Source organism: Heterodontus francisci, chromosome 3 (assembly GCF_036365525.1).
Source record: "Heterodontus francisci isolate sHetFra1 chromosome 3, sHetFra1.hap1, whole genome shotgun sequence".
Taxonomy (NCBI): Eukaryota; Metazoa; Chordata; class Chondrichthyes; order Heterodontiformes; family Heterodontidae; genus Heterodontus; species Heterodontus francisci.
In genome coordinates this window covers 11991056-12004051 of record NC_090373.1, presented here as the reverse complement: position 1 = coordinate 12004051, position 12996 = coordinate 11991056, and the positions used below count along the sequence as shown (strand labels likewise).

Genomic DNA, 12996 nt, shown 5'->3' with positions numbered 1-12996 from the left:
TAAAGGGTGCAGGAGCAGAGGGACCTGGGGGTATATGTGCACAAATCATTGAAGGTTGCAGGGCAGTATGAGAACGCAGTCAATAGAGCATATGCGATCCTGGGCTTTATAAAATAGGGAAATAGAGTACAAAAACAAGGAAGTTTTGATAAACTTGTCTAAAATTCTGATTTGGCCTCAACTGGAGTATTGTGTCCAGTTCTGGGTACCACAGTTTAGGAAGGATGTAAGGCATTAGAGTGGGTGTAGAAAAGACTTACGACAATGGTTCCAGGAATGAAGGACTTCAATCCTGTGGATAGGTTGGAGAAGCTGGGTCTGTTCTCCTTGGAGAAGAGATGATAAAGAGGAGATTTGATAGAGGTGTTCAAAATCATGAGAGGTCCAGACAGATAGGGTGAAACTATTCCCGTTAGCTGAAGGATCCAGACCCAAAGGACACCAATTTACGGTGATTGGCAAAAGAAGCAACATGAGGAAAAAATGTTTTTACGCAGCGAATGGCTAGGATCTGGAATGCACTGCCTGAACGTGTGTTGGAAGCAGATTCAATCAAGGCCTTCAAAAGAGAACTGGATGATTATCTGAAGAGAGAAGATTTGCAGGGCGACAGGGAAAAGGCAAGGGAGCTGGCATGGACACAAAGGGCCAAATGGCCTCCTTCTGTGCTGCAATCATTCTATGACCCCACTCCTTCTACCAATCATGTACCTCCTGCCCTCTCAGATTTGACTTAACTCATTTAATCACCTGCGAAGATCTAATCCCCTGAGGGAATACTGAGACAAACATTTTCCAGTATGTTTAGTAGGTTTTATTGATAAGCTGATACATCTGTTGTCTTTAGTGTGCATCTATATGTATGTGGAAAAGGGGGTGACACAGAACATGAAAATGCATGGATTGACAAAAGTCCCATTGGGCCACCAGGCTTGTTATGTCCAAAGATCACATTCAGCAACTACTCACAGACTCCACCCCATGCATTGGATATCCTGAAGAAGCAAAAGGAATGTGGCTTGGAGTTAGGATTTCCACATCGGAGCCCAGACTCTCCAATCCACGCTCCCTTCTACAATGGCTCCCTGCTGGGATCATGGAAGTATACAGTTAACCCTAATAACTCAAGACATTGGTCCAAACCAATATGCAGGTTAATACCAGGGACCATGCATTCCAGTCAACCCTAAGCATTGCTTTGTGTCCATGATGATATATCTTGTATTAGACATGTCACCAATCTGTGAGTGTGGATGAAATACATTTCCAATTTTCTTTTAAATGGTACTTACCTTAATCTCTGTTTAGAAATGTACCTTATTCAGTTAGTCATTACTTGATTGAATTACTGTGTACACAAAGATTTGACACAAAAGTTGCTTAATCCTCAGCGGTTGCATTAGCTTGTATGTGAATTTGGATGAAGAGTGCTAATGAGTAATTTAAACTTCTCTATGGATAAGTCTTGATATCAGCTCCATTTAGCATCACAGCAGTATAAATAATAGGAATAATACTTCCAAAGTTTTGCTTAATGATAAAACTAGGGTTTATTTTCTTAGGGTGAGCGTGGATTGCCTGGTCTTCAAGGTCCACAGGGTGAGAAGGGACCACCTGGAGTTGGCCGTCTTGGTCCCCCAGTAAGTATCTAACTTCTATCAGAACTGCCAACATTTGACTTTCTTCAGAGCCATTGCTTTGACAGCACCTTCTAGTCCCTAAATCGCTACCATCAAGATAAAAACAAGAGCAACAATTTCATGGGAGTGACATTACCTCCAAGTTCTCCTGACTTGGACATATATGGCTGTTCCTTCATCATCATTAGGCCCAAAACCTGGAATACCCTTCCTGGGAGCAACATCACCATGAGAACTGCAATGCTTCAAGAAGCAACCCTACCACCACCATTTTGGGGCAATTGTTGATGATGCCCCCATCCCGAAAACAAATCTTTAGTAGTATGATAGAGTGAATTGAAAGCAATGAATCAAAATTCAGTCAAATTTAAGCAACTTTTCTTCTTCATCTCCCCATAGGGTCCTAGAGGTCCTTCTGGAGAGCCAGGTATAAAGGTAAGACCTGTTGACTTCTGCAATAAAAATCATGATTGAATATATGCAAAATGCAGGGTTATTGCCTTGAAAATGATGAATTCAGACATTGTGATTGTTGGACATTAGAAAGGGCCATTTCGTTTAGTGAAACTCATCTTTATTCTAACTTTTCCGTTATGGTCTCTAACTATATTCTGAATAAGCCCAATATTTTTGCCTCTGTTACTCTGCTTAATAAATTATTCTAAATTCTTATCAGTCTTCAGGTGAAGAAGTTCTTCCCTGACATATCTGTTCCAGATATACAGCCTCTAGACCTAGTTCTTGACACAATTTGAAATAATAATTTGGGTTTTGTCTCACTTAAACACCATTCAATATTTTATCAGCTTTGATGAGATTCTCCCTTTAACCACCTTCTTCAGAGAAATTTGAGCTTCACTAATGTTTCCCTAACCCTCGTTCCCTTTGATTCTTCGGATCAGTCTTGTTCTCTGTCCCCTCTTTGAAACAAGCACATCTATTTTTGTGGATTTCCCTCGGTAGCCGTTAAGAGTAACATTGACTGTAGCACCTTCAGCACACAATTGGTTTCCTTTTAAAACTATGTATGTATTGGTAATGTGAGCGTGCTTCCCTGTTATTTAACAAAACTGTTTATTTTGAATGGATAATGATTCTGCTGCAGAGAAATAATAGTGGCAATAGTGGCAGTCATTTCTAATCTGTTATTTAAGACCTTCTTATCTTTATTATTTTCTCCCTTAAGCACACAGTATCCCACAGCCCAAGAGGGAGACAGCAAGCTTTGCAAACCTTGCTGTATAAATAACTTTTAGAAGCTGCACATGAATGGCGTTTTTACTCTCCTTCAATTTTATTCTCCCATCTAATGTGAAACCACATGGTCTCTGATGAGGAATACCCCCTCCCCGTGAGATACAGGAATTATGGCTTGAGACTCATGATGTACTCTTCTATGGCTTCCAACGAACTATCTCATCAAGCACGTAATGCTTTAAAGTCGTAATAAAATACAATTAATTTACCACCTCTTTAAACTTGAAATGAATTGAAAAGAAACAATTCCATTTAATGTTTATTATTTCAGCTGAAAATATGTCCTTAATGGAATAACGAGAAGGGTCTTATGCATCTTGATGATTCTCTCTTACCCTTCCCTCTAGGTCATAAAGTTTAAGTTTCCCTAATCTTTCCTCAGAGCTCACCCTTTTGCCAATGGGATCAGTATGGTTCAAATTCCTCCATGTATTGAAGTCTGATCGAAGCATGCTGGGTCAGTCAGTATGGTTAATTCTGTAATCCCAAACCTCCAGCTTGAAGGCAGTGGCACAACATTGTAGCCTCAATTTTCCAGCCAGTTAGTGCATTGTAAGCCATCAGAATGAATTCTGGGCTGGATTTTGTGCAGGAGGCCAGGCCGAAAAGTGGGGGGAACCCTGCCTCTGCATTTTTTCAGCCCCCTGGTGCGATTCTGATTTTGGGGTGAAAGTTTAAGGAGGTGGGATCCCCATCCCTTTAAAGACTTAATAAGGACAGGGTTCCTGCCCCCAAGAGCAGTCAGCCAATCACAGGGCTGGCAGCTCAGCAGTATCGGCAGTGCCATTGGGAGCAGTGGCAACTGCCGGTACGACAGAGGCCGCAGCGCCAGGTCCAGCGCTGGAACCCCAGAGAAGAGGTAGGTGAGGTGGGGTTGCCGGGGCCAGTTCGGAAGGCCCCGGTGAGGTGGGGTGGGGGTGGTGGGTGTTCAGTCCAGGGAGAGGGAGGACCAGGAGAATGAATTGGTTGCTGGTGGGATGTCCTCCATGGGCCACAAATTGCCCATGCTGGAGGGAACCCCTCCCCAAGCCCGCAGGGAGGGCGCCTCGTTTTCCAAGGTGTCCTCCTGTGTGGCAGAACTCTCCCCCCCGCCACCCCCCCCCCCCCACCTATGATAAGATTCCAGGAGCAGCGGGAAGAGGCCCTTATTTGGCCTGTGGACGGGAAGGTCAACTCCAGCCTTTCCCACCTCCGGGAGGATCAGAACCGAGATTCCCGGTGTCACTTTCCATGGTGGGCAATTCTGCCCCAATTCTTCAGCTCCCCCTCGCCATGAAACCCGCCGTTGGGATGAGAACAAAATCTGTCCCTCTGTTTGGCTTTGTCCCCTGTTTGGTTTCTTGACAATGAAACAGACTTGTCTGCTGCTGCTTCTTGGCCTAGAAATTGGGCCATGTAGCACCTATTTTTTCAATGCTAGGGAGCCTCCTATGTCCCCAAAAATGGCAGGCAGGAAGCAATGACACTTTCTAACAGAGGTTACTCAAATTGAACACGCCTATAGTTGGTTTCTGTCTCTAATTTAGATATAAAATGCTAGTGTTTGAAGCATTGATCCATTCCTAGCACTAGTAAACACTCAGCCCCTCAGCCAAACACCATATGAAAGATTCTCTTGGATCATTAGCCAGGTGCACCAGCTCACCAAGTTACAGCAAGCATCAGTAACTGGGTGGGGTGGGGGGAAGCACACCTGTTAATAACCCACCCGATTTTCCTCCATTAATTTCAACAACACGCTCCAATCCACCTAATTTTCTGATACCTGATGCGCCCAGGAGCTCCAGTACACCTGGGCACAGAACCTAGAAAAGCTCCCCTTACACCTCTCACAAGTAGGAATTGCTTCCTATTTGTTTTGTCTTGTGTTACACTTTTAACCCCAATAGACATTCAAATGGCACCATGACATACAAATGAATAACTGCTGAATACATTCAGCTGCAGTTTCTCTCTTTGCAAACTGGATGGGAGTGTTAACCCATTTAAAATAAATGGATTGTTTGCAATTTCAGCCAAATGTGTTCATTGTTTGTAAGATAGCATTTGTAATTTCAGGAGCCTAGCTTTCAGTTGTATAAGCTCTATCTCATTGGGATTAATTATTTATTATGAATTCTAACTGTGAAAATAGCTTTCTACCTAAAGACAAATCAAACTATTCAGTAAACAATGCAATGAATGGACTAAAGTGCGTGCAACTGCTTTTGTCTTTTTATCCGATTCAGGGTCCGAGAGGCTTGCCAGGGTCTTTAGGACGCCCGGGTGCTAATGTGAGTAGATACACCCAACAAACTCTTCACTGTGGTAAACTGGGGCAAGGCTCAATCTCTGATTCCCTCTCCCCATTCCATTTTATTGCAGGGTATACCTGGGAGCAATGGGATACCAGGGCCACCTGGCCCACCTGGGGAGCCTGTAAGTACATTTTGTTTTATTACAGTTGAGTCACCAATGTCCAGCTTATTTCCTTACTTTTTTCTTTAGATTGTCAGTGCTTAAAGCTCCTGCAACCCTCCTGTAGTTTTAAACAATTGCTAACACTAGGGGCAATTTTAACTCAACTCATCTATCAGAAAGCCCCACAGGATTGAGTGCAAGGCTGCATTTACACTCTGCCAGATTTTACTCCCCATTGAGGTCAGTAGACAGTAATATTGGGGTAGGATGGGGTGTAGAGGGGAAGAGGTGTAACACAGGTGAGTCTCTTTATACTGCTGCTGGTGGCAACTTCAGTTACATCAGAAGAACTGTAAATGCAGCACTGCTGCTGCCTCCAGCAGCATCTAGAAACTCTTCTGGATGCATCTGCATTCCCAACAATACTATTGAAGGCAGAGACCAGTCTGAGTGGTTCTTCTTCCCAAGCCATAGGGGAGGAACTGGTAACCAGAGACCATATTGTGAGCTTTGCCTTTAACTCATCAGAGCATGTGGAGTGGGTTGACGTTTGTGGTGCTTTGAAGTCCGGCCAATAATTCAGTTGGGAGTCACCCTTGAGTATTACAGGAGCCTTCCCTCCTTACACGGTTCTATAACATAAGCTGGTAAGTTTTCCAAATTTGCACCACCCATCGTGAAAACTCAGTCAGTGGGAATGCCAATTGAACAATCAGGCATGGAGGTCAGTGTGCCTGATGTGTGGCACTCCTGATTTCCCATGCATTAACTTTACAGGCCAGGAGTGCCCAGGTTCTGCCATGCTGACCTTCACAAACATTTCTCCAATTTCCGCTCCTGTCGGCAAGATTCCACACCAAAATCCAAGGGTCTGGATCTACTCTTACTGTGCAGCAAAACTGAAAGAGTTTCTATATTATTGGGGTTTCATGGTAACTGCAGCATGACTGCAGTGCAGTGGGATGCAAACCTGACAAAGTGGCCAGCATAGGAAGTTAAACTTCAATTTGTAATATTTTTAATTGTGTTTAATATTAGTGGAGAGCTGATAGTTGCTCTGATTGTCTCTCAATTATAAAATTTAACCAGTATTCAGGGTGTGACATTGTAAATACACATGAGCAGATCTCCTTTATCCCTGGATCAGTGGATGAACAAATTGGGCTGAATTTTTTCAGGGACGATGAAGTACTGCAGCCGGGAGCTGACCCTGCACTGGTGGGCGGCGGGACCCTGGGGTGGCATTTTACCGGTGGCGGCCAATGAACAGCCCGCCACTGGGGCAGCTGTCTTATTGCCCAGAGAGCCAGCAGAGGCTCAGCAGCCTCAGCAGCACCACTGAGCTCCCAATGTGAGCAAACGACTGTCGGGTGTGGTAAGTGGCTTTTAATTGAGCACTTCAGTGGCTCAATCGGCCATCCAGCAGGCGGCCAATCCGCTGAGGTTCCCACCGCTGGTGATATGCCATGGCGGCAGGAAAACATTAGGCTCCCCTCCCAACGCCTTCCCCCACCATATTACCGGCCCTTCTGCCTCCCAGCCCATTGCCATAGGGCTGGGAAAATTCATCCCAAAGATTCTACCAGGCCAACACTCTGTAAGGCAGATACCAATCTGAAATGTCATCCACCTTTAACTCAGAGGCTTATTCCGTCAATTGCAGACATATTGGTGGTAATTTTCTGGGAGACTCATATGTCATCAGTGCATCCCAGAAAATGGCTAACACACTGGATCTTCCAGTCTGCACTGGCAGCTTCCAGTATGGACATTGAAAATTATCCACTCAGCATACACTTCCTAGCCCTGGATTTTCACAGGACTCTCCTGACCTCCTACTGTAACTCTGTGGCATAGGGAACTAAAAGGAAAGATTAAAGGGAAGTCTAACAATTAAATTTTTTTTTAAATACCACTGGACATCATTTACTCAGATTGGAGGAAACACGATTGTTCAGCTGAATGAATAGATGTGTGCCTCAGCTCATTGGTAGCACTCTTCCGATTGTGGAATCGAACCTTACTCCTGACGCTTGAGCACATAATCTAGGCTGCTACCTCAGCACAGCACTGAGGGAGTGCTACACGACTGGAGGTGCTGCTTCCTTTGAGATGGCGCTTTAAGTGAAGCCCTGTCTGCCCCCTCAGGTGGGTATAAACATTCGGTATATAAAGAAGAGCTGAGAGACTCTCTTGGTCTCCTGGCCAATGTTTATTCTTCAAGCAACACCATTAGTACAGATTATTTGGTCAGTTATCTCATTGCTGATTCTGGGATGTTCACTCCTGCATTTGCCACCATTGTAACAATGACGAGATTTCCAGAGTACTTAAGTGGTTGTAAAGCACTTTAGGACATGTTGAGGGTATGAAAAGAACAATATAAATACAAGTTATTTCTTTCCATGAATAATTTACCTGAATTAATTCCAATATCATACTGCATTACACAATGGGGCATATCTTACTGTGTGTAAGTGAAGCATTCAGGCCTGGAAATCGGTAGGGCCAATGAAAAGCCATGTGGACTGTTGACCTGCAGGCCAGAATTCTGGACATGTGCTTCCATTACATGTTCCATGTGAGAGCACAAAGTGGTAAAGTGTTAGTGCACAGAAATACACTACAGTACAGTCCTAGTGAATTGCTCTGTACACAGTTCATGTGGTGATTTTCAACCAGTTCAGTTATTCAAAGTGGATAATTGTAATGTCACTGGAGAATGTGTCCTTCTGATGTGTTTTCTCACTCTTCCATGTGCTTATGTTTCATTTCAGTCCGCATTGCCTCTCATAGGAGATGTTGGTGCCTTGTTAAAGGTAAGGAAGCAATGTGGCTCCTGTGATCGAAGTGGCTGACGAATAGCAAAGATAAAGCAGAGACAGAGTCATGGAGTCATTTACGGCATAGAAGGAAGCCATTCAGTCCATCGAGTCCATGCCGGCTCTCCGCCATGCAGTCCAGTCAGTCCCACTCCCCTGCTCGATCCGCTTACCCCTGCAAGTTTATTTCCTTCAAGTGTCCATGCAATTTCCTTTTGAAATCATCAATTGTCTCCGCTTCCACCACCCTCGTGGGCAGTGAGTTCCAGGTCATTACCACCCGCTGCGTAAAAAGTTCTTCCTCGCATTCTCCCTGCATCTCTTGCCCAAAACCTTCAATCTGTGTCCTCCAGTCCTAGTACCGTCAGTAAATGAGAACAGTTTTTCCTTCTGTAACTTATCTAAGCCTGTCTTAATCATGTAGACCTCTATTAAGTTTTCCCTTAATCTCCTTTGACTCCTTGTAACTAAAATCCCTCAACTCTGGAACCATTCTGGTAAATCTCCTTGACACATTCTCAAAGACTATCTCATTCTTCCTAAAGTGTGGTGACCAGAACTGGATGCAATACTCTAGTTGTGGCTGAACCAGAGCTTTATGAAGGATCAGTATAACTTTCCTGCTTTTGTACTCTAGGCCTCTGTTTATGAAGCCCAAGATCCCATATGCTTTACTAACCACTCTCTCAGTATGTTCTGCCACCTTCAAAGATCGATGCACATGCACCCCCCGGTCCCTCTGTTCTTGCACACTCTTTAGAACTGTGCCATTAAGTCTATATTGCCTCACTATCCCTTCTGCCAAAATACATCATCTCACACTTCTCTGTATTATATTCCATCTGCCGCTTGTTTGCCCATTTTGCTGGCCTATCAATGTCCTGTTGCAGGCAGTTCTTGTCATCCTCACTATTTGCCGTTCCTCCAAGTTTAGTATCATCAGTAAATTTTGAAATGCTACGCGTATTCTAATATCCAAGTCATTTATATATAGCAAACAAAAGCAGTGGTCTCAGCACTGAGTCTTGGGGAACACCACAGTCTACATCCTCCACTATGAAAAACAACCATTTACTACGACTCACTGTTCTCTGCCCTTCAGCGGTTTTGTTTTATCCAATTAGACATTGAGGCTGCTATTCCATGAGCCTCAATTTTGTTAATCAGCCTTTTATGTGGTACCTTATCACATGCTTTCTTAAAATCCTTATTAACACCATCCACGCATTCCCTTCATCAACCTTCTTTGTTACTTCATCAAAAAATTCAATTGGATTAATCAAGCATGATCTGCCTTTTACAAATCCATGCTGGCTATCCTTAATTAACTCAAATCTCTCCAAGTGATTGTTGATTTATTTCCCCCAGATTTTTGTTTCTAAAACCTTACCAACCACTGATATTAAATCGACTGGCCTGTAGGAGGGATTCTTTAAACATCTATTATTTGGTACAGGATTAGAAACACTAACATGGTGGTCTTGTCAAATGCCACAACTGATATAAGATCATAAAGAATAGGAGCAGGAGTAGACCATCTAGCCCTTCGAGCCTGCTCTGCTATTCAGTAAGATCATGGCTGATCTGATTGTGGCCTTAACTCCATTTTCCTGCCAGACCCTCATAACCCTTGACTCCCTTGTCAATCAAAAACCTGTCTAACTGAGCCTTGAATATATTCAATAACCCAGCCTCTAGTGCTCTCTGGGGAAAAGAATTCCAAAGATTAAAAACCCTTAGAGAAATTCCTCTCATCTCCATCTTAAATGGGAGACCCCTTAGTTTGAAACTGTGCCCCCCTAGTTGGAGATTCCCCCATGAGGGGGAACATCCTCTCAGCATCTACCCTGTCAAATCCTCTCAGAATCTTATATGTTTCAATAAGATCACCTCTCAATCTTCTAAACTCCACTGAGTATTGGCCCAACCTGCTCAACCTTTCCACATAAGACAACCTCTTCATCCCAGGAATCAGCCTAGTGAACCTTCTCTGAACAATTTCCGATGCAAGTATATTCCTCCTTAAATAAGGAGACCAAAACTATGCACAGTACTCTAGGTGCAGTCTCAGCAGTGCCCTGCACAGTTGTACCAAGACTGCCCAACTTTTTTACTCCATTCGCCTTGCAGTAAATGCCAACAATCCATTTACCTTCCTAATTACTTGCTGTACCTGCCTGCTACCTTTTTGTGATTGATGTGTAAGAACACCCAGATCACTCTGTACCACAGCATTCTGCACTCTCTCTCCATGTAAATAATATTCTGCTTTTCTCTTCTTCCTGCCAAAGTGGACAGCCTCACATTTTCCCACATTATACTCCATCTGCCACATTTTTGTCCACTCACTTAACCTATTTATATCCCTTTGGAGACTCTCTGTCCTCCTCACAACTTGCTTTCCTACATATCTTTGTATTGTAGCAATTTTGGCTACAATACACTCAGTCTGTATGTCCAAGTCATTAATATAGATAGTAAATATTTGAGGCCCTAGCACTGATCCCTGTGGCATTCCACTAGTTACAGTTTGCCAACCTGAAAATGCCCCATTATCCTGACTCTCTGTTTGCTTTTAGTTGGCCAATCCTCTATCTATGCTAATATGTTACCTGAATACCACGAGCGTTTACCTTGTGTAGTGTCATGCAGGCCCCCACCTGCCAAGAATGAGGCATATTAATTTTGTCATATGAACATTGATTTTAAACTGTTGCTGGGAAGAAGAGAAGGCCTGTTTCAAGGGCTGCCAGACACTTAGCTGAAATATATTTGCATACTAACAGACAGTGCTTGCGGAGACAAAGGACCATTCCCTGACACATTCAACCCACAACCAAAACCATCTTCAGATATTGCCTCAAACTTTTCCACTTTATTTCTTCTGTTCTTTTCTGTCTCTATCTGCATGTGTGTATCGCGTGTACATGCTAGCGTGGGCACATCGCGTATCCGTAGGTGTTAACCAAATTAGAGTTTAAGATTAATAAAGTTCAACCTTTTTTCTTTAAACCTAAGAAAATCTGTTTGGCTAGTTTCTTTGTCTAATAATTGGAAGTTAGTGAACAAGGATTCATTAAGGGGGAGCTAAAAAAAAAACGGTGTGTTTACAATTAAACCCTGTTACAGTAAGAAATAAAAACAAGAAATGCTGGAACCACTCAACAGGTCTGGCAGCATCTGTCAGACCTGCTGAGTGGTTCCAGAATTTCTTGTTTTTATTTCAGATTTCCAGCATCCGCAGTATTTTGCTTTTATTTTCCTGTTACAGTAAGACTAGGTGAAGGCTGAGAGGGAACCCTAGACCTTTTTCTCATCTGGTCGTAACAGTGATTATGAAAGTAAATTGGCAAGAAATATAAAAACAAACAGCAAGAGCATCTACAGGTATACAAAAAGAGAGTAGCTAAAGTGAGTGTGGGACCCTTGGAGGACTGGAGAATTGATAACAGGGAACAGTGAAATGGCAGATAATTTAAACCAATATTTTGCATCAGTCTTCACGGTGGAGGACACTATAAACATCCCACAGATATCAAATAAGCAAGGAGCTAATAGGAGGAAAGATTTTGTAACAGCCTCTATCACGAGGGACAAAGTATTTGACAAACTAAAGGGAATAAAGGCAGACAAGACACCAGGACCTGATGGCCTACATCCAAGGGTTTTAAATAAAGTGGCTGCAGAGATAATGGAGGCATTGGTCGAAATGTTCCAGAATTCACTAGATTCCGGGAGGGTCCCGGCAGATTGGAAAATCGCTAATGTGATACCCCCTGTTCAAGAAGGGAGGGAGACAAAAACTACAGGCCAGTCAGCTTAACATTGGTCATTGGGAAAATGCTGGAGGCCATTATTAAGGAAGAAATAGCAGGACATTTAGAAACGCAATCCAACAGAGTCAACATGGTTTTATGAAAGGGAAATCATGTTTGACAAATTTGCTACAGTTCTTTGAGGATATAACAAGCAGAGTTGATAAAGGGGAACCAGTAGATGTAGTGTATTTGGATTTCCAGAAGGCATTCAATAAGGTGCCACATAAAAGATTATTGCACAAGATTGGAGCTCATGGTATTGGGGGTAATGTATTAGCATGGATTGAGGATTGGTTAACTCACAGAAGACAGAGTCGGCATTAATGGGTCTTTTTCAGGTTGGAAAGACGTAACTAGTGGAGTGCCACAAGGATCAGTCCTAGGGCCTCAATTATTTACTATCTATATTAATGATTTGGAGGAGGGGGCAGAGTGTAATATATCCAAATTTGCTGACGATACAAAAATAGGTGAGAGAGCATGTTGTGATGAGGCCATAAGGAATCTGCAATGGGATATAGATAAGTTGAGAGAGTGGGCAAAAACTTGCCAGATGGAGTTTAATGTAGGAAAGTGAGAGGTCATGCACTTTGGCAGGGAGAATCAAAAAGCAGACTATTATTTAAATGGAGAGAGACTTCAAAAAAGTGCAGCACAGAGGGATCTGGGTGTTCTTGTGCATGAAACACAAAAAGTTAGCATGCAGGTGCAGCAAGTAATTAAGAAGGCAAATTAAATTTTGGCCTTTGTTGCCAGGGAGTTGGAGTTTAAAAATAGGGAAGTCTTGTTACAACTGTACAGGGTGTGGTGTGGCCGTACCTGGAGTACTGTGTACAGTTTTGGCCCCCGTATTTAAGTAAGGACATACTGGCATTGGAGGCTGTTCAAAAGAGATTCATTAGGCTGATTCCTGGGATGATTCCTATCAAGAACAGGTAAACAGGTTAGGTCTTTATTCATTAGAGTTTAGAAGAATGAGAGGTGATCTTATTGAAACATACAAGATTCTGAGGGGGCTTGACAGGGTAGATGTTGAGAAGATGTTTCCACTAGTGGGGG

The 12996-nt window shown here is 43.1% G+C and overlaps 1 protein-coding gene across 4 annotated transcripts in view; it reads left to right on the top strand.

The window, feature by feature from the left end:
- LOC137354371 (collagen alpha-1(XIX) chain-like) overlaps nucleotides 1–12996 on the top strand; it is a 655592-nt gene that overhangs the window by 502117 nt on the left and 140479 nt on the right. For all 4 annotated transcript variants that reach the window (XM_068020137.1, XM_068020135.1, XM_068020134.1 and 1 more), the window contains 5 exons: nucleotides 1563–1640; nucleotides 2040–2075; nucleotides 5126–5170; nucleotides 5262–5315; nucleotides 8075–8116. In XM_068020137.1, the coding sequence (XP_067876238.1) occupies nucleotides 1563–1640; nucleotides 2040–2075; nucleotides 5126–5170; nucleotides 5262–5315; nucleotides 8075–8116 (255 nt within the window). The remainder of the gene's footprint in view (nucleotides 1–1562; nucleotides 1641–2039; nucleotides 2076–5125; nucleotides 5171–5261; nucleotides 5316–8074; nucleotides 8117–12996) is intronic.